The sequence below is a fragment of the Salvelinus namaycush genome, chromosome 8, assembly GCF_016432855.1.
Source record: "Salvelinus namaycush isolate Seneca chromosome 8, SaNama_1.0, whole genome shotgun sequence".
Lineage (NCBI taxonomy): Eukaryota > Metazoa > Chordata > Actinopteri > Salmoniformes > Salmonidae > Salvelinus > Salvelinus namaycush.
The window spans coordinates 44038585-44065789 of record NC_052314.1 but is presented as its reverse complement, the minus strand read 5'-3'; the positions used below and the strand labels follow the sequence as shown (position 1 = coordinate 44065789).

General features: G+C 41.5%; 2 protein-coding genes across 3 annotated transcripts; both read right to left on the bottom strand.

Moving 5' to 3' along the window:
- Positions 1-137: 137 nt before the first annotated feature.
- On the bottom strand, positions 138-10447 carry LOC120052697 (vitellogenin-like). The gene is made up of 34 exons (XM_038999759.1): positions 10408-10447; positions 10222-10242; positions 9936-10087; positions 9593-9844; positions 9342-9503; positions 9103-9251; positions 8861-9011; positions 8596-8753; positions 8352-8517; positions 6590-6715; positions 6107-6325; positions 5795-6012; positions 5603-5700; positions 5348-5472; positions 5153-5254; positions 4924-5043; positions 4642-4828; positions 4452-4545; positions 4182-4367; positions 3901-4060; positions 3583-3781; positions 3218-3498; positions 3018-3074; positions 2835-2909; positions 2518-2724; positions 2224-2375; positions 1990-2137; positions 1755-1881; positions 1461-1644; positions 1274-1368; positions 1036-1130; positions 741-906; positions 495-656; positions 138-386 (listed from the first exon to the last, which is right to left on the bottom strand). Exons 1-34 carry the CDS (start codon positions 10445-10447, stop codon positions 274-276), a joined length of 4947 nt encoding a protein of 1648 aa, XP_038855687.1. The 3' UTR covers positions 138-273.
- Positions 10448-16162: 5715 nt separating this feature from the next.
- Positions 16163-26565, bottom strand: LOC120052696 (vitellogenin-like). 2 transcript variants are annotated; one of them, XM_038999756.1, is made up of 34 exons: positions 26457-26565; positions 26271-26291; positions 25985-26136; positions 25642-25893; positions 25391-25552; positions 25152-25300; positions 24910-25060; positions 24645-24802; positions 24400-24565; positions 22610-22735; positions 22127-22345; positions 21815-22032; positions 21623-21720; positions 21367-21491; positions 21172-21273; positions 20943-21062; positions 20661-20847; positions 20472-20565; positions 20202-20387; positions 19921-20080; positions 19603-19801; positions 19253-19518; positions 19053-19109; positions 18870-18944; positions 18553-18759; positions 18260-18411; positions 18015-18162; positions 17780-17906; positions 17486-17669; positions 17299-17393; positions 17061-17155; positions 16766-16931; positions 16520-16681; positions 16163-16411 (listed from the first exon to the last, which is right to left on the bottom strand). In XM_038999756.1, the coding sequence occupies exons 1-34, from the start codon at positions 26494-26496 to the stop codon at positions 16299-16301; spliced, it is 4932 nt and encodes a 1643-aa protein (XP_038855684.1). In that variant the 5' UTR covers positions 26497-26565; the 3' UTR covers positions 16163-16298. The 2 variants fall into 2 exon arrangements, with proteins under 2 accessions (XP_038855684.1, XP_038855685.1); XM_038999757.1 differs by having other exon boundaries at positions 19253-19515.
- Positions 26566-27205: the final 640 nt, after the last annotated feature.

Here is a 27205-nt window from a genome sequence, read left to right as displayed (position 1 = left end):
AATGGAAATGGTATACTGAACAGTCATAGCACTGATGTCTTCTCTTTTTTTTTTTCATAATTCACCATGAAAAGTGATTGCCATTAAATTTCTCTTATTAGAGGGCTCTTTTTGCAAATGGAAAACGTGGAAAAATGTATCAGAGACCATCTTTGAATGCACAGTTGGATTTATTACAATTTGAGTGTTCAATAATGTTGTAGGTTACATCTCAGTGATGTGAAATGACATATTTTCTGTTATAAAAGTTACAGTATCTGCTCCACCAGAGCACTAAATGCACTGCTCAGAGCAGCGACAGGCCACATGGGCTTCTGTCTTCTCGCTCAGGTCCACACTCTTCTCATAGATGCTGCTCAGACCTTCAGAGCGGTTCAGGTTGGAATCTGTAATAGGAAAGAAAGTAAGAAATTAGGAACTGCAGATCAGTATTTATTGTATACATCAGAACAGTATGGTGTCTTCAGTAAAACAGTTGTCTATTATAGACTCACCGACGGGCAGGCAGTGGAAACCGATGGTGATGGGGGTGGTTCTCACTGGGAGGCATCCAGGCAGACAGCGCAGCACAGGCTCAACAGAGTAGCATTTGGACTCCTGGGCATCAACAATCACCTGCTTCTCCAGCTTCACAGACTCGAACGTCATGAGGCATTCTGAGATAGAGAGGTACAGTAATAATATGTTAACTAAATGAACGGACATTTGTAATACAGCATAAGCGGTAGGCTAAGACTTACCAGACTCATCACGACAGCTCTCAGAAGGAAGCACCCAGGAATGGGCAAAGCTGACTGAGCTCTTGGTCAGGCGGCCACTGGGTGTACGGTACTCCTGTCTGTCTTCGCCATCAGCCCTTCCACAGAGTCCACAGGTCTGTCCCTTCATCCAGTCCACAACTTTAATCTGAGTGCCAAAATCATACAACTTAGAACGACTGTAGCTTATGTTTTAGTACCCTTTAAACAAGTAATATGCTATTCATAAATTGAATGATACAGTATTATTGATATTATGACATAAGATTCCAAACACCTTCCATGAGTCCTTATCAAAGTAGACTTCTTGGAGACCGTGGCTTGGGGCATAGAGAGACACGCCTTCACCCTTCCGTTTGATCTTGATAGAACCTTAGGCAAGAAAATAAACAATGTTGTGGTTTATGGATGAGGCCATTTTCTATTATCTTATTACTTAGATTAGATTACTTATTACATTAGATTATTCTAGTTATTGTGATGTTGATAAATAAAGTTGAAGGAGCATGAGAAACCTGAGGGGTCCTGGTATGGGAGGTTGTCGTTGGAAATTTCCATTCCATTGACCTTCACTATCACATCATTGTCCTCAGTGTACAGGTCGATATCACTGGAAGTGTCAAAGATAACATTTCATACATTATGTTATTGATGGAACTAAGAAATATATTTGTGTCAAAAGCAATTGTTTTCTATACTCACATGTCAGAGATTTTCACATTGATGTGGTTTTGTTCAGATGCGTGATCCTTCTTCAGCAGAACCATGAATTTGAGGTCTATGGTGCAATCCTGAGCCAAAACTTGGTAGCAAGAGAGAGGCATCTTGGTCTTGTACTTCCTGTTGTTAAATGTGGTCAATGTGTCTCTGACCATGCTACATTGAACTGGAAAACAATAGTGTTAATTTATACCTTCCTTGCCTTTTTTAATGTTGTAACTTTCCATTTTCTGTGACATTGTTTTGTTTTTTAGTTTTTTTATTGTTTCTGCTTACCTGCGTTGACTTCAGAAAACAAGTAGTGGATTTTGTTAACAATGTTGTCATCAAAGGGAGTAAGATCAGTCTCAGACCCAATGGGCAGAGAACAGGGGAGGGTCACACCCAGTGTATACAGTGTCATCTGTGATTTAGATACACAAATCCTCATCAGAAACAGTCAACCAAGAAGAGAAGTCTAGGGAAATAAAACAGCAGAAAATGCTATTGTGGGAAAAACAATGTTCCTCACCTTGGGTGCTTTCAGAATGACATCCAGGGTCGTTTTAGATGTTGCAATCATAGTCAATTGAATCTGTTTCTCACTATTTTTGTTTTTTTGCATTGGAACCAATTCAGCCAGGTAAGATGGGATGTACGCAGGGATGTATTCAGACACGCTAGAAGAGAAAAGGTTACACAAATCAGAAGTTGTTCTGTAACATTATTCAGCTATCACTAGTAAATTACAAATGAGTAACCGTACATCCTAACACAGTGCCAAACAGCCTTGGGAACCTTGGGGAGTCTGTCCCAAGACAACCTCAGACGAACTGCAGGGCTTGGACCAACAAGACCAGTCTCAGCAGTGATAAAGGTGTTATATTCCTTGCACTCTGCACCCCAAGCAATCTTGGCCTAATTAGGAGAACAAAATAAAGTGTACATTTTTTTTAGTATACAATAGTGATTATTGCTACCCACAGTACAACCTAAACAATAAAAAAAAACGATCAGAAAACTTATACTGTAGCACTATTTACAAGATATTTGATCTTACAGTAACTTTGTGTTTGCTGAGCAGAACACCATCAGCACACAGTTTCCAGTTGTCGTTCTCATCAAGGGCAGCCAGAATGATCTGCAGTCTGGAAGTAGCTTTGTTCAAGTAAGCAGTAACCTGGTATCCCTCATTCTTATTGTCAGCTCTCACTAAACGGAAGAGGATGGTCACCTTAGGGGCGAGAGTATTGCCAAGGAATTTGGCCTGAGAAGAGAAACACATTTTAAAGCTTAATTCATCTCTGCGCTCACTCCCAATGGCACACAATGAAAGAGATGATTATCTTGACTCAAGTTATGATGGTGAAGTGTCACCTGCTTGTAGATGGCATGGAAGCTAGAGGCACTGCTCTTGCTTCTGGAGATTATATTGGAGGTGGCTTGAGAGTCCTGCAAACAAACAGCAAAACAAATCATCAGGGTATTTACGGAAATACTTTTCTACAAACATTTATTTTTGTAAACCATACCGTAGATGAAAATTCCTCAATATTGTACCTTGTGATACCTGTTGAATTTGCGGTCGTTGGGGTTGTCGTCGTTGGGGTCGTAAGGCTATTTGGGTAAAAATACCATTACATTCAATAAATTCTCTTCACATTTTTAACATCTATGTATGTTTGCAACAAGTGTGTGCCTTGTTTGTCACCTCCATAAATATCTGACTCAAAGAGCTTTGTGAGAAACAGTAGCCTTACATGGGAGAGGCGAGTGCTGGAGGAGCTGGACTTAGAGGAGCTGGAAGAGCTGCTGCTAGAGCGGGAACTACTAGAGCGAGAGCTGCTGGAACGAGAGCTGCTGGAACTGGAGGAATTCTTCAGATCAGGCACCAGAATTTTCTTGAGCTTCAACAGTACAGTTTTTCCCTCTGGAGCTTCGTCCTCTTCGTTCATGGTGATGACTTTAATAATCTTTTCTGCAGCCTTGGGTCCAACTTGCACTTCAAACTCCAGCCTCTCGATGGCGGGTTCAGATGCTGCTAAAAATGGAATGCATTAGAAATAGCTAAACAAATTGTTGCAAGTATATGCTGAATTTTGCTTATTACCAAATTAATGCTTACATGGTTTCGCAGAAATAAGGACTGAATGCTTTCCAATCATTTTGTAGAAAAGAGTGTTTCTGATGAAGGCAGCATTCTCAGAATCAAATTCAAAGCATGCATTGACTCCAAGCCTTTCGACACAGATTGTCTCCTCAATCCGTGTGATGGGCTTGAACTTGGATGGCGAATCAGAATAGATGATCTCGGAAGATCTTGACTGAAAAAATTATATAAATTCACAAAATGTATCAAATGTCTGGGGTCTGTGGTTAATAATTTCTGATTGGCAATTCTTGTGTGAATTTAGTTTTGAACAAGTATTTCATACAAACTCACCAAACTTCCAGCAAAAGAGGCAGCAGAGGCTGCAATCATAGATGTAAACTTCTCCCTGGACTGCTGTGCGCTTCTTGCTACTCCTTGGGCAGGAATCATGGGGGTTATTCTCTCAGCTGGGAAATCCTCCACATTTCTTGCCACAGCAAAGGTCTCAATGCTGTTTGAAGGAACATAGATCTCAAGAAAACTGTAGTGCGGCAGCCGTGTAAAAAAAATATGAACTTAATGTAAACAGCTATTACATCCTCTTTTCTGACCAAGAAAAAGATTGCCCTTACTGTGTGGCAACAATATACTCAGGAGCGGAAACAGGTAAAGCTTCAATCTTGAAGTTGCCATGAGCGATGTCAAGCTCTGCTGACAATTTTGCAGGGACAATTGTGTGGACCTTAGCTCTTGCAATAATAGCAGACTGGATGAATGCAGTGTTCACTCCCATCACAGCAAATGTATTCATGACAATGCTACAGGAAGAGGAGACATTTGTTAAATTTACCAAGATTTGTGGTACTAATGATGTCATCAGAAAATATTGGTCTTATACTTACCTTGGTCTAACTTCGGCATGTAGCTGAATGTTTGTTTTCAATAGCTGGGCAACATGGAAGGTTTCAGGCAGAGCAGGTTTCAGAGAGGCACGGACTATGAACATAAAGATAAAAGCACATTCATATGGGAGATCAAAGATCCAGGGAAGAACTACTAATTACTTAGCAAGAACTATTATGATATAGTTACCATTGAGGTCTGCTTTAGCGACAGCAGCAGTGTAGAAACTGAGCTCCATGGGCAAACCAAGAACGGTGGGGAAGATGCGACGCACCTCTGCAGCCAGCAGGGGCTTAGCATACTGGAAAGTTGCTCCAGCCAACAGTGCCTTCAAGGCCTTTTTTCCCAAAGCGTGTGCAGAAGGACTGTTGGCAAGCTGTGGGATAATATTAGGTTTAGCTGTTTTGTCCCTCAACTGTGAATGTTTTATGAATACTTTTGGAGACTATTAAGTTATATAATTTGTTGTACCTGAAGTGCCTGATCGATGAAGGACTTGTCGATGTTGGCAAAGGCAATTTCCTGTCCAAAGAACTTCACATATATGGAGGCTAGGGGCTTGCTTGTGGTTAGGGACCTCCAGTCAGACAGCTGTGGATAGACGAGTAAAACGAACCTGATTGATCAATTTAATTTTTAAATCTACAGGGATTGAAGCAATTTAAGATAAATGTGTAACGTAGTGATCGTTGATACTTACAGCCTTAATGACACGCTTCATCTTGGTGATCCTGTCAACATTTTCAGGATCTGTGGGGATTTTCAGAAGAGCCTCCTGGATTCCCTCAGTTCGCACTCCAACCTAAGGGGCAGACATTAAGCTTGAACAGTTAAAAAGTGTTTTAAATGTACTCAATCATTATCATTTCAACGAACTTTGAAAAAACGCCTTTACCTCAAGAACATCAGCAGCTGCTCCAGCAAAGTAGGTGCGAGCTTTGCCCACGACGGTTCTGGGGAAAATGGTGGCAGCATCGTTGATGTAGAAAGCACTGGCAGCAGCACCAATCCTCTGGGGACCTTTAAGATGGGAAAAATGACTGTTAATGATTGACTTTGTTGATATTTAGTGAATGATGCTATGGGTCTGTCATTGCAAGCCAAGGAAGATATATGGAGGCTAGGGGCTTGCTTGTGGACAGTTCCTTACTGCTATAGGCATCCAGGTGGAGGGCTTTACTGAAGTGGCAGCTCAATCTTCTAAATTTGTTGCTGAGCATCTTGACAGCAACATTGCAGGCAGCAGCACTAAAATAAAGGAATAGTACCTATGTTATTCAACCTGATTCCATAGAAATTGAGAGCGATATAATGACATGTAAAGGTGAAAGAGTGCTCTTACACTGAGGCAAAGTCAGGGACAGTGCTCCTGGTCAGGGACTTCATGTGAGAGTAGGTGAAGCTAGCCACCTGCAGATTTTCCTCTGTTTTCAGAATGTTAGCTAAAGTAATCACCAGGCCCATTGGGGGCTTTGTCTCAAACAGAACAATGCAGGCAAGCATGCGGAGCTCTGGGTGGAGAGCCTTGTCCATGAACAACTGCACAGCAACTTCCTGGACCTAATTCACAACAATAATGCAGAGATTTGAATGGACTTCGCCAATGAGAATGATGATGTTGTCATTTGCAATTTAATGGAGGGACTGTACTCACCATTCTAGGCTCCCTCTTAGCAATGTTCCTCAGGGCCAAGACTGCATCAGCCTGGACTCTCAGGGGCAGAGCAGCAGCTGCAGTTCCAAACACGGGCAGGAGCTTTGTGATTGGTTTAATGCTAGCAGGATGGCCAGCATTACCCAGAACTTTAAGAAGCATGGAGAGTTCCTCAAATTTCCTATTAGCAACAGCCTCAACAGCAAGTTCGTGGATGGGCTGTGGGAAGACATGTACAGTAGATATGTTTGAATAACCTCAATCAGTAGATCATCATATACGTGAGATGACATCTTTCGAAAATGTCTGAAACCCTACCTCTTTGAAGAGTATCCCACTAGCACTGACTTTGCTGATAAATCTTTTTGAGGGAAAATGTACTTGATACGATTGTGATATGTTGTTATCTCACCTAGCTATCGTAAGAGCATCTGCTAAGTGACTCAAATGTAAATTGATTATAGGAAAATACATCCAGTTTACCTTCACAAGTTCAGCATGGCAGTTGGGATATTCAACACAGTATTTGGAAACCATGGTACCATAACCAAGCATGGTGATCTCACGTAGAACTGGGTGTGTCTGAATCTTGTGGTTTAAAGCTAGGCTCTGGTGGTGAAAAAGATATTGTTTTGAGTCATCTTTATATCATTTCTTACAAAATATTGAAGAGATAGGACAGTGTAGAAGGAGTAAAGTGGGTCCAGGATTCGCAACCAGACGGTCACGAGCACATATGTGACCAGCTTCAAAAAGCTAGGCGTATGTCGCACGTCACTACTTCACAGGAGAGGCATTTGCATTTTTTTCTTTCAGAAATGCCTCCTGGAACATGTGAACTGTCATGTGCCTTCATAACAAACTTGTATGCCATCTGTAAATATGAATACAATTGTTAAATTAGGAGCCTAGTTGGTTTAGCCATGGAAAAATATCTTCCCGCTAGCCATGATTGGCTGAGATAATGAATGGGCTAATGAATGGGCTGTACATGCCGAGAGATGAGTTTGTGTTGGTCTGATATGTAGCACACTTCTGTCTATAACATGAGCTGCTCGGTATGTGTCAATAATCCTTGCTACAGTGGCTTTTTTGAAAGATATAATGCTAGCCATGGAGATCTGCAAATGTGTTGCTACTGCGCTCAACAACATTGTTGCCCAGAAATTATTAGGTGCTATTGACAAAGATTAGTGGGGAAAAGTTGTGATGGACTACTTTCTGCACAACAACGGGCCAAACAAGCTGTAGCTTGCTACAAACCAAACAGAAAAGACACGCTGCCATGAAGTATTCATCCATGTATACTGGTAAGAGTGTAGCTACATTCTCAGATATTATTTGTTTCAAATTTTGTCAGAAAGTCATATTCATTGCAAGTTAAAGCGTACTGTTAGCTAGCTAGCAAATGTTAGCTTGCTGGCTTGCTAGCTAACGGCACGTGTATGATCTCTGTAGTAATATTATTTGCATCTCAGAAAGCCACTTGCAATTGCTGATTTACGGCTATCGATTGTATTTCATGAACATGTGTACATATCCAGACAATAGTAACCATCCACTTAGCTACATGTGGCTGGGGGTGGTTATAGAATTTATTTCACATGACCCATCAGTTTTGGACAAGTGTCTGGGTAAGCATAATGTATAATTATAAAATATTTATAAAATATTTTTATCCGGACATTTTCAAAGTCAGATTAGGATATAGGCCAAGGACTAGATAAAGTGTATTTTTACCTGGAGCTTTTCCCTATTTTAGGCTACTACTTTCACCACTTTTAGTCTTGAAATCTTTGGTTGTTTACTACACTACCATACTCACTCTGTTTAGCTCATGGTCTCACATGTGAATCCTTAAGGAGATGGGTGGGGCTAAGGCTTAAGAAGGTGTGAACGATGCTGAATAGGTTTAAACGCAGAAGCTCTCCAGTAGGTGTAGGAAAAATATTCAAGAGACATTTTCTCATAAGTGGGGTTACAAGTTAACCAACTTTCAAAGCAGAATTACTTTCCCATTGTTCCTCAACTGTGGTGTATGATATACCGTTTTGTAGATCTGAGTATCAACTTTATTATTTTTTTAACACCAAATGTTGCTACATAAGACTGAATCAAGGCAGTGGGTCACATATGTGTTGAAGGTAGTGGTGTTAACCACTAGACCACCTCATGCCACCATTTTTAGTCATCTTAATGAGGAAATCTATAAGAATGCATAAACATCATTTAAAGGTTTACTTACTTCAAAAAGCTTGACAGTGTCCAGATCAGCAGCCACCATATGCACAGCGGCAACCACAGCCTGAACAGCCTCAAAAATAGTGATGTCACCAGCCAAAAACTTCTCCTTGATGAATCTCACAGACACTGAACTTCCGATGTAGGGGACAGCATCCAGGATCCAGTGTCTGAAAAAAAAAGTATTTCTGTCATTGTGTCTTTGTTTGAGCAATTGTCCCAGAAAAAAAAATATTTTGAAAAATTACCTGTAAGCTGGTTTGTCCTTGAACTCAGCCCAGATGGCATCAATAGTCTCAGACTTTGCCATGCGCAGGAGCTGAATAAACTGCACAAACTTAAGAGGAGCATCTTCATGGAGCTCTGCCGTGTTGTATGTGACCAGATGATTCAGGATCTTCACAGCCTAAACAATTCAAATGAAGTGTTTGTATTAAACCTTTGTCATCTTTGGCTTTACATATTGTCAGGCTTATGTATCAAATAATAGATAGAGTCATTGAGTCACTGTACCTGAGCACGTACGTTGCTGATCTTAAGGAGCTGAATAGGCATCTGGAGAATCTCAGTGGCCATCTCATACCGGATGAATCCACGGTGAACATAATTACCACCGGGGAGAATAATTGGATCCTTCTTGATCTCAACGAAGGTCAACATTTGTCTGTGAAAGGTAGTTCATGGGAAACTTTTAAACCTATAAGCTTAATAAAATGAAAATGTTTTCCTTTTGTACCACAAATCAGTCAACATACTTTGCTTCCATTTGGGCAGCTCCTGACATCTCATTGAATGGTGTGAACTGATGGAGCTCAGTAACAGTGGCCTCCAAGATCAGAGCACCACTGGCAGCGGGCTTCATGATGTAGTTGTAAGTGGCAGCTCCCATCAGGGCCTCCCCTCTCTGTTTAGACAAAACACAGAGTTGTATTGTCATGTGAAGTGTTTCTGGTTATGTTTTTCCAACCCCCAAAATAGATACTTATGCTCATACCTGCTGGCACTCTACACACTTCTCTGTGTAAGCCAGACCAAAGTCCTTCCTGATTCTCTCCTGGCAGTTATTGAGATCCTTGCTCTTGGTCAAATGGATGCGCTGTGCCTTGGCATCTTCACTGATCACATAGTGGGTCTTGCACACTCCCTGAACTCCAGACTAACACAAAAGAGAGCATGAGTGAGGAACTCAAACATTGCTTACTGAAACATGTTTTGCATCTACATATGAACATATACAAGTTGTACCTCCTGCAACTCATAGACGTTTTGTGTCTTCTTGATGTTGAGCTGAAGAATGTTCAGGATACCTCTATGGACATTCAGCACTGTTTCAGAGACAGCAGTGGGGGCAAATACCTTACCCACAACACCCTTGGCATACTCAAACTTGATGGGAATCGAGAACTGAGCAGCCAGGACTGAAGTGAGTTTTGCAGCTGGGACGAAAGGATCTTTGGGCCACACACCACTGTACTCAAAGATCTCAGGGTTCACAAGCTACAAGGAGATATCAATTGATGTATTAGTCAATGTAATGGACATCACATTAAGATATTGTTTGTGTGTGAACTTCATGTATAACAAATACCTTCAGCAAGTAGGTATTCTCTGCAACTGCACTGATAAGAACTTTGCTGATTACTTTTACTCCAGCTCTAGCCAGACCCTCCTCAGGCAGACCACCCAGGAGCAGTGCCTCATACTTGTACACATAGGTCTTACTGGCAGCAAAATCAGGGGCTGTAATAACAATCAAAACATATTTGATGATCTTGTGATCTGAGAACTGGTTTTACTTAATTTAGAAAAAAAACGCAGAAGTGAAACTACCAAATAAACATAAGTAAAAATCTATAAAAATAATATGTACTTACCAAAGTTAACAGATTGACTCGCTACAAGATAAAACAAAAATTATTGTCACAATATGTTACTGAATGTTTTTCAAAAGATGTCATAGATACAGAATTGTACATTTCAATATTTACATAACTTAGTTATATTTACATGAAGTTAGTTATAATATCCGCACTAGAATAAGACAGAAAAACTGTACTTACCCACAAGGGCTAGAGTCAGTGCAAGTACTACTGCTCTCATGGCCAGTGTGATGTGAGGAACAACAGTCCCAGACCGCCTTTTAAAGAAATTTTCTGTCGACAAAACAATCGTAATAAAATATATAATTAACTAACGTTACATAAGTTGAGATCAGTATGTGCTCATAATAAAGCCTGTTGAGTGGGTTATCACGAGTTCTGAGGTGGCCACATACACCCATAGGTTAGGTTAACCTGCCCCACTGCCATTTAGCCCTTTACAGATCAATGTCCATCTAAGTCAGTTTTTTAATGAAAACTATCTGGAGAATCACGTATTGTTTTATCCAACAACTTATGTATACTACGACCTTCATTTTTCTTCAAATACTACATGAGTTATTTTTCTCTATTTATCTAACCACAAAATAAAAATGTACACAAAGGCTCTTGTACTTTAGAAGTAGAACCCAGTAGAGATCAGTAGACAGTTGGTGCCTAAAATAATGATGCAACACAATGCTAAATAAAATATATTGTCTAGGTTTGGATCAGTACATTTATGATCAATTCTAATATGTTAGAGAATGTGATAAATTAGAATACTACTAATGTCAAAACCCGACGAGTTTTGGCACTTGAACATGGACCAGCCATTGGTCCAAGCTAGTCCTCAACACTATTGAAGTCCTTGAACAAGTATTTGTTATTCAGATGAACCAACCATGTGTCAACAATGGTCAGCTTGACCAAGAGATAAGACTATGCCAGCTTGTCAGTCAATGACACTGAATATGCAGGCCTACAACAGGTTTGTTGTTCGATCCTGATGTTAAATTCGACTGAAATATTAATGTCAATTTTATAAAAAAATTTGGACAGTGAGACTTTTGTTGTTGTTTTGGCTCTGTACTCCAGCAATTTTGATTTGAAATGATACCATGACGGAGGTTAAAGTGCAGACTGTCAGCTTAAATCTGAGGGTATTTTCATCCATATTGAGTAAACCGTTTAGAAATTTGAGTAAACCATTTAGAAATTACAGCACTTTTTCACATACCACCCCCCAACGCATCAAATTTGGCCTTCATTAGTTAGGGTTGGATTTAAAATCTATTTTCAAGAAGAGTAATTGTGGAAATGGGCAGGGTTTAGCCATAATTATGACTTTGTGGCAGCGTTAACTAGTGACGACCAGGGAAGGAATGATGGCAAATTCTTTACTCAGTAAGGTCACTCCCATAGAATTCTATGGTCACTCCAACTAAGGCTAACAATGAATGGCTGATATCCCAGGCTGATATGTGCTGTGTTCGGGACAACTTTATACCAAGAAACACTTACCCTGATGAAAGCCCCCAACATAAGGAAATTGAAAGTGGATTTTACTGGAACCAAGTTACATGTTCCTCAGTACACAAACCCACACACAACAACATAACGAGCCATACCGTGCAGTGCTGGGCCCAGTCAGGTCTTTGACACATTCACTCACTCCCCCGCTGAAAGATCAGACACAAAATGTTGGCACCGTTGTAACAGGTTGTGAACAAGCCCTGGTCTCCAGCATGGGAACAGAAAAGGAATACCTGGGGAGGTAGTCTCAGGTTGGACTACTCCAAATCATCTTGGCTCTGACACACACACCCAAACACAAGCTTTGGAGGTCCATCTCTCCATTTAAATATCTCTCACACCCTACAATAACCTGTGGATCATGAGAGAACCTTCATAAATTAGCAGAATATTAAAAACAATTTATTGACACTTCATGTAGTGTCCCGTAATACTTTGTTTGAAGTGAGACACCTTCAGTCATTCATAACACATCCATAAATACCCTATCTCTCACACCCTGATCTGTTTCTCCTGTCTTTGTGCTTGTCTCCACCCCCTTCCAGGTGTCGCCCATCTTCCCTAATTATCCCTGGTGCATTTATACCTGTGTTCTCTGTTTGTCCGTTGCTAGTTCGTCTTGTCTCGTCAAGCCTAGCAGCGGTTTTCACGTACTCCTGTTTTCACGGTTTTGACCATTCTGACTAACTTGACCCTGAGCCTGCCTGCAATTCTGTACCTCTCGGACTCTGCTCTGGATTACTGACCTCTGGCTGACCTGGACCTGTCGTTTGCCTGCCCCCCCCCCCCCCCCTTTTGTAAATAAACGTTTGATATTTTGAACTGTCTCCATCTGGGTCTTATCCTGAGTCGTGATAGTACAAACTGGCCATGACGGACCCAGCAGACTTGGTCCAGCTCCACAACGCCGTCTCCTCGAAAAGGAGCCACCACTGGAAGGCACGAGGAGTTGCTTCGTGGTCTTATGGAAGGTTCTGCATTGGATACATTGCTGGAGCAATTCCGCGGGTTGTCTGTTAGGCAGCCTACCACGAAAGTAACCTCCCAGCCCCTCAGTAACCCGACTGTCAGCAGCGCGTCTCTCCCAGCCACCCCGGCTACCTGAGAACCCCGCTTACCCCCTCTGGAACGCTTCGCTGGAGAGTCGGGAACCTGTCAGGCGTTTCTTGCTCAGTGTTCCCTCATCTTCGAGCTGCAGCCCTCCTCCTTCCCCTCAGACTGCGCACCTCACCATGCTGATGTCCGGTAGGGCTCTCGCCTGGGCTACGGCAGTGTGGGAACAACAGTATGCCGTATGCTTCAGTCTGGAGCAGTTCGTGGCTAAGGAAGATTTTCAATTCTCCATTGCCCGGGAGAGAGCCTGTCCGGAAGTTACTCCAGCTTCGGCAAGACTCCCACAGTGTGGCAGACTATGCGGTGGATTTCCGTACATTGGCGGCTGAGGTTGCCTGGAACCCGGAATCGCTGTTCGACACGTTCCTGCACGGATTATCGGAGGACGTTAAAGACAAGCTAGCAGCCCGGGAACTACCAACAGATCTCGACTTGCTCATCACCTTGACCATCTGGATCGATGGGTGGCTATGGGAACGTAGGAAGGAGAGGTCTGATTCTACCTCGCCTCCGAGGCATCCCGGAAATCTCCGACGTCTCCGTATCCTAGAGAATCCGAGGACACCCGAGATTTCCAGAGAGTCTCCGAAGTCTGACGAATTGGCTCTTCCCGAGCCGATGCAACTAGGCAGAGCTAGGTTGTCTCCAGCCGAATGTTTACGCAGGCTTAAGACGAAGAGTTGCCTGTATTGCGGGACTACTGGTCATTTCCCTGTCCTCATGTCCACTAAAAGACCAGGCTCACCGGTAGGGCTGAGTACTCTGGTGGGCCACACGGAGAACTTTCCCTCTCCCCTTACTCGTACCCCTCTCCATGCCATTCTGCTGGGGAACTAGTCGAAATCTCTTTGGGTACTCATCGACTCTGGGGCCGATGAGAGTTTTATGGCCGCCACCTTGGCGTCCGAGCTGGGTATCCCCACTCAGCCCCTTTCCATTCCCAAGGACGTTAGAGAGCTGGACGGGCGCTCAATAGGCAGGGTCACCCACAATACCACTCCCATCAACCTACGAGTGTCAGGGAATCACAGCGAGGCTATCCAATTCATGCTTATTAAGTCTCCACAGGTTCCCGTGGTATTGGGATTCTCTTGGCTCCAGTGACACAATCACCTCATCGACTGGACTGCTGGTGCCATCATCATGGGCTGAAGTCGGCGCAGCCTGCCCCGCGACGTCTTCCTGTGGGCTTGGAAGTTGCCCCGGACCTTTCCGCCATTCCCACAGAGTACCAGGACCTCCGGGAAGTTTTCATTAAGGCTCGGGCCATTTGCTTCCTCCGCATCGATTTCCCGTGCATTGACTACCGGGAACTCAATGACATCACGGTTAAGAACTGCTACCCGCTACCGCTCATCGCCTCGGCCTTCGAGCCGCTCCAGGGGGCCTGCGGAACGCCTACCACCTGGTGCACATATGGGAAGGGGACGAGTGGAAGTCTGCCTTCAACACGGCCAGCGGTCACTACGAATATCTGGTCATGCCATTTGGTCTAACCAACGCTCCTGTTGTGTTCCAGGCCTTGGTTAATGACGTTCTCTGCGACATAGAGACTTCCAATGGGTAGAGTCAGGACACAATTTACTGTTGATGAAGAGGCATACCCCTCCCCCTGTCAATTTTCCTGAATCCAATGTCCTGTCTGCTCGGTGAATGGAGAATCCATCGAGTTGGATTGCCATGGTGGCAAGGCCAAGTGTTTTTGGGACGGACAAGGCCCCTGACTGTGTTTTGATAGAGCCATAATATTTTGACTGATGAGGGACAAATTAGTGTGGTTTTTAAGGTAATGTTTTTGTTTGTAGATGTCATTTGTATAGATTTCATGCCAAAAGTATTTTTATTGTATTACCGTTTTGTTAATAACTTCTCTTGGATAGGGGGCAGCATTTTCACTTTTGGATAAATAGCGTGCCCAATTTCAACTTCCTTCTACTCATCCCCAGAATATAAGATATGCATATTATTAGTAGATTTGGATAGAAAACACTCTGAAGTTTCTAAAACTGTTTGAATCATGTCTGTGAGTATCACAGAACTTATGTAGCAGGCAAAACCCTGAGGACTAACCATTCAGATTTTCTTTTTTTTGAGGTCACCGTCTGTTCAATGAGTTTTCATTGGGATACTAGATTTCTAATCAACTTGTTTGCAGTTCTTACCGCTTCCACTGGATGTCACCAGTCTTTGAAAATAGGTTGAGGTTATTCCTTTGTGCAATGAAGAAGAACGGCCATCTGGAATCAGTGTAACGTTATGTGTACTGTTTGAGAGTTGCGCAAGACTAGAAAAGTAGCGTTAGTTTGTTGACCTCCTGTATTGAAAACAGATAGACCCGTCTTCAATTTGATCGATTATTAACGTTTACAAATACCTTAAGGTGTATTACAAAAGTAGTTTGAAATGTTTTGGCAAAGTTTAGAGGTAATTTTTGAGATATTTTGTAGTGACGTTGCGCAAATTGGAAGCTGTTTTTTTCTGGATCAAACGCGCCAAATAAATGGACATTTTGGACATATATGGACGGAATTAATCGAACAAAAGGACCATTTGTGATGTTTATGGGACATATTGGAGTGCCAACAAAAGAAATTCGTCAAAGGTAAGGCATGATTTATATTTTATTTCTGCGTTTTGTGTTGCGCCTGCATGGTTGAAATATGCTACACTCTCTTTGTTTACTGTTGTGCTATCATCAGATAATAGCATCTTATGCTTTCGCCGAGAAGCCTTTTGAAATCTGACATGTTGGCTGGATTCACAACGAGGGTAGCTTTAATTTGGTATCTTATATGTGTGATTTAATGAAAGTTTGATTTTATATCATTTTTTTGAATTTGGGGCTCTACATTTTCCCTGGCTATTGGCCAAGTGGGACGCAAGCATCCCACATATCCCAGAGAGGTTTTAAGGTCATGTAGTTTTATACATTTGAATGTCAGGCAGCGTAATGTGTCTGTTATCATAGTCAACATAGTTTTTCCTTAAATATTGAATGTACTTTTAGTGAAATGTTGCTGATACACCAACACCAAATGTGAAAAGAGATATAGTTCTTTACATTGATTTATGAAATTGACAAACTGTCTTTCCCTTCAATTGATTGTGATGACAACAAAAAAATATTGGTCTAGGCTATTGTATTTGTTGTAGATGTAGTGCAATGGAAATGGTATACTGAACAGTCATAGCACTGATGTCTTTTTTAATATCTTTTTTTTATTTCATAATTCACCATGAAAAGTGATTGCCATTAAATTTCTCTTATTAGAGGGCTCTTTTTGCAAATGGAAAACGTGGAAAAATGTATCAGAGACCATCTTTGAATGCACAGTTGGATTTATTACAATTTGAGTGTTCAATAATGTTGTAGGTTACATCTCAGTGATGTGAAATGACATATTTTCTGTTATAAAAGTTACAGTATCTGCTCCACCAGAGCACTAAATGCACTGCTCAGAGCAGCGACAGGCCACATGGGCTTCTGTCTTCTCGCTCAGGTCCACACTCTTCTCATAGATGCTGCTCAGACCTTCAGAGCGGTTCAGGTTGGAATCTGTAATAGGAAAGAAAGTAAGAAATTAGGAACTGCAGATCAGTATTTATTGTATACATCAGAACAGTATGGTGTCTTCAGTAAAACAGTTGTCTATTATAGACTCACCGACGGGCAGGCAGTGGAAACCGATGGTGATGGGGGTGGTTCTCACTGGGAGGCATCCAGGCAGACAGCGCAGCACAGGCTCAACAGAGTAGCATTTGGACTCCTGGGCATCAACAATCACCTGCTTCTCCAGCTTCACAGACTCGAACGTCATGAGGCATTCTGAGATAGAGAGGTACAGTAATAATATGTTAACTAAATGAACGGACATTTGTAATACAGCATAAGCGGTAGGCTAAGACTTACCAGACTCATCACGACAGCTCTCAGAAGGAAGCACCCAGGAATGGGCAAAGCTGACTGAGCTCTTGGTCAGGCGGCCACTGGGTGTACGGTACTCCTGTCTGTCTTCGCCATCAGCCCTTCCACAGAGTCCACAGGTCTGTCCCTTCATCCAGTCCACAACTTTAATCTGAGTGCCAAAATCATACAACTTAGAACGACTGTAGCTTATGTTTCAGTACCCTTTAAACAAGTAATATGCTATTCATAAATTGAATGATACAGTATTATTGATATTATGACATAAGATTCCAAACACCTTCCATGAGTCCTTATCAAAGTAGACTTCTTGGAGACCGTGGCTTGGGGCATAGAGAGACACGCCTTCACCCTTCCGTTTGATCTTGATAGAACCTTAGGCAAGAAAATAAACAATGTTGTGGTTTATGGATGAGGCCATTTTCTATTATCTTATTACTTAGATTAGATTACTTATTACATTAGATTATTCTAGTTATTGTGATGTTGATAAATAAAGTTGAAGGAGCATGAGAAACCTGAGGGGTCCTGGTATGGGAGGTTGTCGTTGGAAATTTCCATTCCATTGACCTTCACTATCACATCATTGTCCTCAGTGTACAGGTCGATATCACTGGAAGTGTCAAAGATAACATTTCATACATTATGTTATTGATGGAACTAAGAAATATATTTGTGTCAAAAGCAATTGTTTTCTATACTCACATGTCAGAGATTTTCACATTGATGTGGTTTTGTTCAGATGCGTGATCCTTCTTCAGCAGGACCATGAATTTGAGCTCTATGGTGCAATCCTGAGCCAAAACTTGGTAGCAAGAGAGAGGCATCTTGGTCTTGTACTTCCTGTTGTTAAATGTGGTCAATGTGTCTCTGACCATGCTACATTGAACTGGAAAACAATAGTGTTAATTTATACCTTCCTTGCCTTTTTTAATGTTGTAACTTTCCATTTTCTGTGACATTGTTTTGTTTTTCAGTTTTTTTATTGTTTCTGCTTACCTGCGTTGACATCAGAAAACAAGTAGTGGATTTTGTTAACAATGTTGTCATCAAAGGGAGTAAGATCAGTCTCAGACCCAATGGGCAGAGAACAGGGGAGGGTCACACCCAGTGTATACAGTGTCATCTGTGATTTAGATACACAAATCCTCATCAGAAACAGTCAACCAAGAAGAGAAGTCTGGGGAAATAAAACAGCAGAAAATGCTATTGTGGGAAAAACAATGTTCCTCACCTTGGGTGCTTTCAGAATGACATCCAGGGTTGTTTTAGATGTTGCAATCATAGTTAATTGAATCTGTTTCTCACTATTTTTGTTTTTTTGCATTGGAACCAATTCAGCCAGGTAAGATGGGATGTACGCAGGGATGTATTCAGACACGCTAGAAGAGAAAAGGTTACACAAATCAGAAGTTGTTCTTGATTTGTTCTGTAACATTATTCAGCTATCACTAGTAAATTACAAATGAGTAACCGTACATCCTAACACAGTGCCAAACAGCCTTGGGAACCTTGGGGAGTCTGTCCCAAGACAACCTCAGACGAACTGCAGGGCTTGGACCAACAAGACCAGTCTCAGCAGTGATAAAGGTGTTATATTCCTTGCACTCTGCACCCCAAGCAATCTTGGCCTAATTAGGATAACAAAATAAAGTGTACTTTTTTTTTAGTATACAATAGTGATTATTGCTACCCACAGTACAACCTAAACAATAAAAAAAACGATCAGAAAACTTATATTCTAGCACTATTTACAAGATATTTGATCTTACAGTGACTTTGTGTTTGCTGAGCAGAACACCATCAGCACACAGTTTCCAGTTGTCGTTCTCATCAAGGGCAGCCAGAATGATCTGCAGTCTGGAAGTAGCTTTGTTCAAGTAAGCAGTAACCTGGTATCCCTCATTCTTATCGTCAGCTCTCACTAAACGGAAGAGGATGGTCACCTTAGGGGCGAGAGTATTGCCAAGGAATTTGGCCTGAGAAGAGAAACACATTTTAAAGCTTAATTCATCTCTGCGCTCACTCCCAATGGCACACAATGAAAGAGATGATTATCTTGACTCAAGTTATGATGGTGAAGTGTCACCTGCTTGTAGATGGCATGGAAGCTAGAGGCACTGCTCTTGCTTCTGGAGATTATATTGGAGGTGGCTTGAGAGTCCTGCAAACAAACAGCAAAACAAATCATCAGGGTATTTACGGAAATACTTTTCTACAAACATGTATTTTTGTAAACCATACCGTAGATGAAAATTCCTCAATATTGTACCTTGTGATACCTGTTGAATTTGCGGTCGTTGGGGTTGTCGTCGTTGGGGCCGTAAGGCTATTTGGGTAAAAATACCATTACATTCAATACATTCTCTTCACATTTTTAACATCTATGTATGTTTGCAACAAGTGTGTGCCTTGTTTGTCACCTCCATAAATATCTGACTCAAAGAGTTTTGTGAGAAACAGTAGCCTTACCTTGGAGAGGCGAGCGCTGGAGGAGCTGGAAGAGCTGCTGCTAGAGCGGGAACTACTAGAGCGAGAGCTGCTGGAACGAGAGCTGCTGGAACTGGAGGAATTCTTCAGATCAGGCACCAGAATTTTCTTGAGCTTCAACAGTACAGTTTTTCCCTCTGGAGCTTCGTCCTCTTCGTTCATGGTGATGACTTTGATAATCTTTTCTGCAGCCTTGGGTCCAACTTGCACTTCAAACTCCAGCCTCTCGATGGCGGGTTCAGATGCTGCTAAAAATGGAATGCATTAGAAATAGCTAAACAAATTGTTGCAAGTATATGCTGAATTTTGCTTATTACCAAATTAATGCTTACATGGTTTCGCAGAAATAAGGACTGAATGCTTTCCAATCATTTTGTAGAAAAGAGTGTTTCTGATGAAGGCAGCATTCTCAGAGGCAAATTCAAAGCATGCATTGACTCCAAGCCTTTCGACACAGATTGTCTGCTCAATCCGTGTGATGGGCTTGAACTTGGATGGCGAATCAGAATAGATGATCTCGGAAGATCTTGACTGAAAAAATTATATAAATTCACAAAATGTATCAAATGTCTGGGGTCTGTGGTTAATAATTTCTGATTGGCAATTCTTGTGTGAATTTAGTTTTGAACAAGTATTTCATACAAACTCACCAAACTTCCAGCAAAAGAGGCAGCAGAGGCTGCAATCATAGATGTAAACTTCTCCCTGGACTGCTGTGCGCTTCTTGCTACTCCTTGGGCAGGAATCATGGGAGTTATTCTCTCAGCTGGGACATCCTCCACATTTCTTGCCACAGCAAAGGTCTCAATGCTGTTTGAAGGAACATAGATCTCAAGAAAACTGTAGTGCGGCAGCCGTGTTAAAAAAATATGAACTTAATGTAAACAGCTATTACATCCTCTTTTCTGACCAAGAAAAAGATTGCCCTTACTGTGTGGCAACAATATACTCAGGAGCGGAAACAGGTAAAGCTTCAATCTTGAAGTTGCCATGAGCGATGTCAAGCTCTGCTGACAATTTTGCAGGGACAATTGTGTGGACCTTAGCTCTTGCAATAATAGCAGCCTGGATGAATGCAGTGTTCACTCCCATCACAGCAAATGTATGCATGACAATGCTACAGGAAGAGGAGACATTTGTTAAATTTACCAAGATTTGTGGTACTAATGATGTCATCAGAAAATATTGGTCTTATACTTACCTTGGTCTAACTTCGGCATGTAGCTGAATGTTTGTTTTCAATAGCTGGGCAACATGGAAGGTTTCAGGCAGAGCAGGTTTCAGAGTGGCACGGACTATGTACATAAAGATAAAGCACATTCATATGGGAGATCAGAGATCCAGGGAAGAACTACTAATTACTTAGCAAGAACTATTATGATATAGTTACCATTGAGGTCTGCTTTAGCGACAGCAGCAGTGTAGAAACTTAGCTCCATGGGCAAACCAAGAACGGTGGGGAAGATGCGACGCACCTCTGCAGCCAGCAGGGGCTTAGCATACTGGAAAGTTGCTCCAGCCAACAGTGCCTTCAAGGCCTTTTTTCCCAAAGTGTGTGCAGAAGGACTGTTGGCAAGCTGTGGGATAATATTAGGTTTAGCTGTTTTGTCCCTCAACTGTGAATGTTTTATGAATACTTTTGGAGACTATTAAGTTATATCATTTGTTGTACCTGAAGTGCCTGATCGATGAAGGACTTGTCGATGTTGGCAAAGGCAATTTCCTGTCCAAAGAACTTCACATATATGGAGGCTAGGGGCTTGCTTGTGGTTAGGGACCTCCAGTCAGACAGCTGTGGATAGACGAGTAAAGCAAACCTGATTGATCAATTTAATTTTAAAATCTACAGGGATTGAAGCAATTTAAGATAAATGTGTAACGTAGTGATCGTTGATACTTACAGCCTTAATGACACGCTTCATCTTGGTGATCCTGTCAACATTTTCAGGATCTGTGGGGATTTTCAGAAGAGCCTCCTGGATTCCCACAGATCTCACTCCAACCTAAGGGGCAGACATTAAGCTTGAACAGTTAAAAAGTGTTTTAAATGTACTCAATCATTATCATTTCAACGAACTTTGAAAAAACGCCATTACCTCAAGAACATCAGCAGCTGCTCCAGCAATGTAGGTGCGAGCTTTGCCCACGACGGTTCTGGGGAAAATGGTGGCAGCATCGTTGATGTAGAAAGCACTGGCAGCAGCACCAATCCTCTGGGGACCTTTAAGATGGGGAAAAATGACTGTTAATGATTGACTTTGTTGATATTTAGTGAATGATGCTATGGGTCAGTCATTGCAAGCCAAGGAAGATATATGGAGGCTAGGGGCTTGCTTGTGGACAGTTCCTTACTGCTATAGGCATCCAGGTGGAGGGCTTTACTGAAGTGGCAGCTCAATCTTCTAAATTTGTTGCTGAGCATCTTGACAGCAACATTGCAGGCAGCAGCACTAAAATGAAGGAATAGTACCTATGTTATTCAACCTGATTCCATAGAAATTGAGAGAGATTTAATGACATGTAAAGGTGAAAGAGTGCTCTTACACTGAGGCAAAGTCAGGGACAGTGCTCCTGGTCAAGGACTTCATGTGAGAGTAGGTGAAGCTAGCCACCTGCAGATTTTCCTCTGTTTTCAGAATGTTAGCTAAAGTAATCACCAGGCCCATTGGGGGCTTTGTCTCAAACAGAACAATGCAGGCAAGCATGCGGAGCTCTGGGTGGAGAGCCTTGTCCATGAACAACTGCACAGCAACTTCCTGGACCTAATTCACAACAATAATGCAGAGATTTGAATGGACTTCGCCAATGAGAATGATGATGTTGTCATTTGCAATTTAATGGAGGGACTGTACTCACCATTCTAGGCTCCCTCTTAGCAATGTTCCTCAGGGCCAAGACTGCATCAGCCTGGACTCTCAGGGGCAGAGCAGCAGCTGCAGTTCCAAACACGGGCAGGAGCTTTGTGATTGGTTTAATGCTAGCAGGATGGCCAGCATTACCCAGAACTTTAAGAAGCATGGAGAGTTCCTCAAATTTCCTATTAGCAACAGCCTCAACAGCAAGTTCGTGGATGGGCTGTGGGAAGACATGTACAGTAGATATGTTTGAATAACCTCAATCAGTAGATCATCATATACGTGAGATGACATCTTTCGAAAATGTCTGAAACCCTACCTCTTTGAAGAGTATCCCACTAGCACTGACTTTGCTGATAAATCTTTTTGAGGGAAAATGTACTTGATACGATTGTGATATGTTGTTATCTCACCTAGCTATCGTAAGAGCATCTGCTAAGTGACTCAAATGTAAATTGATTATAGGAAAATACATCCAGTTTACCTTCACAAGTTCAGCATGGCAGTTGGGATATTCAACACAGTATTTGGAAACCATGGTACCATAACCAAGCATGGTGATCTCACGTAGAACTGGGTGTGTCTGAATCTTGTGGTTTAAAGCTAGGCTCTGGTGGTGAAAAAGATATTGTTTTGAGTCATCTTTATATCATTTCTTACAAAATATTGAAGAGATAGGACAGTGTAGAAGGAGTAAAGTGGGTCCAGGATTCGCAACCAGACGGTCACAAGCACATATGTGACCAGCTTCAAAAAGCTAGGCGTATGTCGCACGTCACTACTTCACAGGAGAGGCATTTGCATTTTTTTCTTTCAGAAATGCCTCCTGGAACATGTGAACTGTCATGTGCCTTCATAACAAACTTGTATGCCATCTGTAAATATGAATACAATTGTTAAATTAGGAGCCTAGTTGGTTTAGCCATGGAAAAATATCTTCCCGCTAGCCATGATTGGCTGAGATAATGAATGGGCTAATGAATGGGCTGTACATGCCGAGAGATGAGTTTGTGTTGGTCTGATATGTAGCACACTTCTGTCTATAACATGAGCTGCTCGGTATGTGTCAATAATCCTTGCTACAGTGGCTTTTTTGAAAGATATAATGCTAGCCATGGAGATCTGCAAATGTGTTGCTACTGCGCTCAACAACATTGTTGCCCAGAAATTATTAGGTGCTATTGACAAAGATTAGTGGGGAAAGGTTGTGATGGACTACTTTCTGCACACAGTCAGTGTGAACCGAAGTGACTTGACACAACAACGGGCCAAACAAGCTGTAGCTTGCTACAAACCAAACAGAAAAGACACGCTGCCATGAAGTATTCATCCATGTATACTGGTAATAGTGTAGCTACATTCTCAGATATTATTCGTTTCAAATTTTGTCAGAAAGTCATATTCATTGCAAGTTAAAGCGTACTGTTAGCTAGCTAGCAAATGTTAGCTTGCTGGCTTGCTAGCTAACGGCACGTGTATGATCTCTGTAGTAATATTATTTGCATCTCAGAAAGCCACTTGCAATTGCTGATTACGGCTATCGATTGTATTTCATGAACATGTGTACATATCCAGACAATAGTAACCATCCACTTAGCTACATGTGGCTGGGGGTGGTTATAGAATTTATTTCACATGACCCATCAGTTTTGGACAAGTGTCTGGGTAAGCATAATGTATAATTATAAAATATTTATAAAATATTTTTATCCGGACACTTTCAAAGTCAGATTAGGATATAGGCCAAGGACTAGATAAAGTGTATTTTTACCTGGAGCTTTTCCCTATTTTAGGCTACTACTTTCACCACTTTTAGTCTTGAAATCTTTGGTTGTTTACTACACTACCATACTCACTCTGTTTAGCTCATGGTCTCACATGTGAATCCTTAAAGAGATGGGTGGGGCTAAGGCTTAAGAGGGTGCTAACGATGCTGAATAGGTTTAAACGCAGAAGATCTCCAGTAGGTGTAGGAAAAATATTCAAGAGACATTTTCTCATAAGTGGGGTTACAAGTTAACCAACTTTCAAAGCAGAATTACTTTCCCATTGTTCCTCAACTGTGGTGTATGATATACCGTTTTGTAGATCTGAGTATCTACTTTTTTTTTTTAAACACCAAATGTTGCTACATAAGACTGAATCGAGGCAGTGGGTCACATATGTGTTGAAGGTAGTGGTGTTAACCACTAGACCACCTCATGCCACCATTTTTAGTCATCTTAATGAGGAAATCTATAAGAATGCTTAAACATCATTTAAAGGTTTACTTACTTCAAAAAGCTTGACAGTGTCCAGATCAGCAGCCACCATATGCACAGCGGCAACCACAGCCTGAACAGCCTCAAAAATAGTGATGTCACCAGCCAAAAACTTCTCCTTGATGAATCTCACAGACACTGAACTTCCAATGTAGGGGACAGCATCCAGGATCCAGTGTCTGAAAAAAAAAAGTATTTCTGTCATTGTGTCTTTGTTTGAGCAATTGTCCCAGAAAAAAAAATATTTTGAAAAATTACCTGTAAGCTGGTTTGTCCTTGAACTCAGCCCAGATGGCATCAATAGTCTCAGACTTTGCCATGCGCAGGAGCTGAATAAACTGCACAAACTTAAGAGGAGCATCTTCATGGAGCTCTGCCGTGTTGTATGTGACCAGATGATTCAGGATCTTCACAGCCTAAACAATTCAAATGAAGTGTTTGTATTAAACCTTTGTCATCTTTGGCTTTACATATTGTCAGGCTTATGTATCAAATAATAGATAGAGTCATTGAGTCACTGTACCTGAGCACGTACGTTGCTGATCTTAAGGAGCTGAATAGGCATCTGGAGAATCTCAGTGGCCATCTCATACCGGATGAATCCACGGTGAACATAATTACCACCGGGGAGAATAATTGGATCCTTCTTGATCTCAACGAAGGTCAACATTTGTCTGTGAAAGGTAGTTCATGGGAAACTTTTAAACCTATAAGCTTAATAAAATGAAAATGTTTTCCTTTTGTACCACAAATCAGTCAACATACTTTGCTTCCATTTGGGCAGCTCCTGACATCTCATTGAATGGTGTGAACTGATGGAGCTCAGTAACAGTGGCCTCCAAGATCAGAGCACCACTGGCAGCGGGCTTCATGATGTAGTTGTAAGTGGCAGCTCCCATCAGGGCCTCCCCTCTCTGTTTAGACAAAACACAGAGTTGTATTGTCATGTGAAGTGTTTCTGGTTATGTTTTTCCAACCCCCAAAATAGATACTTATGCTCATACCTGCTGGCACTCTACACACTTCTCTGTGTAAGCCAGACCAAAGTCCTTCCTGATTCTCTCCTGGCAGTTATTGAGATCCTTGCTCTTGGTCAAATGGATGCGCTGTGCCTTGGCATCTTCACTGATCACATAGTGGGTCTTGCACACTCCCTGAACTCCAGACTAACACAAAAGAGAGCATGAGTGAGGAACTCAAACATTGCTTACTGAAACATGTTTTGCATCTACATATGAACATATACAAGTTGTACCTCCTGCAACTCATAGACGTTTTGTGTCTTCTTGATGTTGAGCTGAAGAATGTTCAGGATACCTCTATGGACATTCAGCACTGTTTCAGAGACAGCAGTGGGGGCAAATACCTTACCCACAACACCCTTGGCATACTCAAACTTGATGGGAATCGAGAACTGAGCAGCCAGGACTGAAGTGAGTTTTGCAGCTGGGACGAAAGGATCTTTGGGCCACACACCACTGTACTCAAAGATCTCAGGGTTCACAAGCTACAAGGAGATATCAATTGATGTATTAGTCAATGTAATGGACATCACATTAAGATATTGTTTGTGTGTGAACTTCATGTATAACAAATACCTTCAGCAAGTAGGTATTCTCTGCAACTGCACTGATAAGAACTTTGCTGATTACTTTTACTCCAGCTCTAGCCAGACCCTCCTCAGGCAGACCACCCAGGAGCAGTGCCTCATACTTGTACACATAGGTCTTACTGGCAGCAAAATCAGGGGCTGTAATAACAATCAAAACATATTTGATGATCTTGTGATCTGAGAACTGGTTTTACTTAATTTAGAAAAAAAACGCAGAAGTGAAACTACCAAATAAACATAAGTAAAAAACCATAAAAATAATATGTACTTACCAAAGTTAACAGATTGACTCGCTACAAGATAAAACAAAAATTATTGTCACAATATGTTACTGAATGTTTTTCAAAAGATGTCATAGATACAGAATTGTACATTTCAATATTTACATAACTTAGTTATATTTACATGAAGTTAGTTATAATATCCGCACTAGAATAAGACAGAAAAACTGTACTTACCCACAAGGGCTAGAGTCAGTGCAAGTACTACTGCTCTCATGACCAGTGTGATGTGAGGAACAACAGTCCCAGACCGCCTTTTAAAGAAATTTTCTGTCGACAAAACAATCGTAATAAAATATATAATTAACTAACGTTACATAAGCTGAGATCAGTATGTGCTCATAATAAAGCCTGTTGAGTGGGTTATCACGAGTTCTGAGGTGGCCACATACACCCATAGGTTAGGTTAACCTGCCCCACTGCCATTTAGCCCTTTACAGATCAATGTCCATCTAAGTCAGTTTTTTAATGAAAACTATCTGGAGAATCACGTGTTGTTTTATCCAACAACTTATGCATACTACGACCTTCATTTTTCTTCAAATACTACATGAGTTATTTTTCTCTATTTATCTAACCACAAAATAAAAATGTACACAAAGGCTCTTGTACTTTAGAAGTAGAACCCAGTAGAGATCAGTAGACAGTTGGTGCCTAAAATAATGATGCAACACAATGCTAAATAAAATATATTGTCTAGGTTTGAATCAGTACATTTATGATCAATTCTAATATGTTAGAGAATGTGATAAATTAGAATACTACTAATGTCAAAACCCGACGAGTTTTGGCACTTGAACATGGACCAGCCATTGGTCCAAGCTAGTCCTCAACACTATTGAAGTCCTTGAACAAGTATTTGTTATTCAGATGAACCAACCATGTGTCAACAATGGTCAGCTTGACCAAGAGATAAGACTATGCCA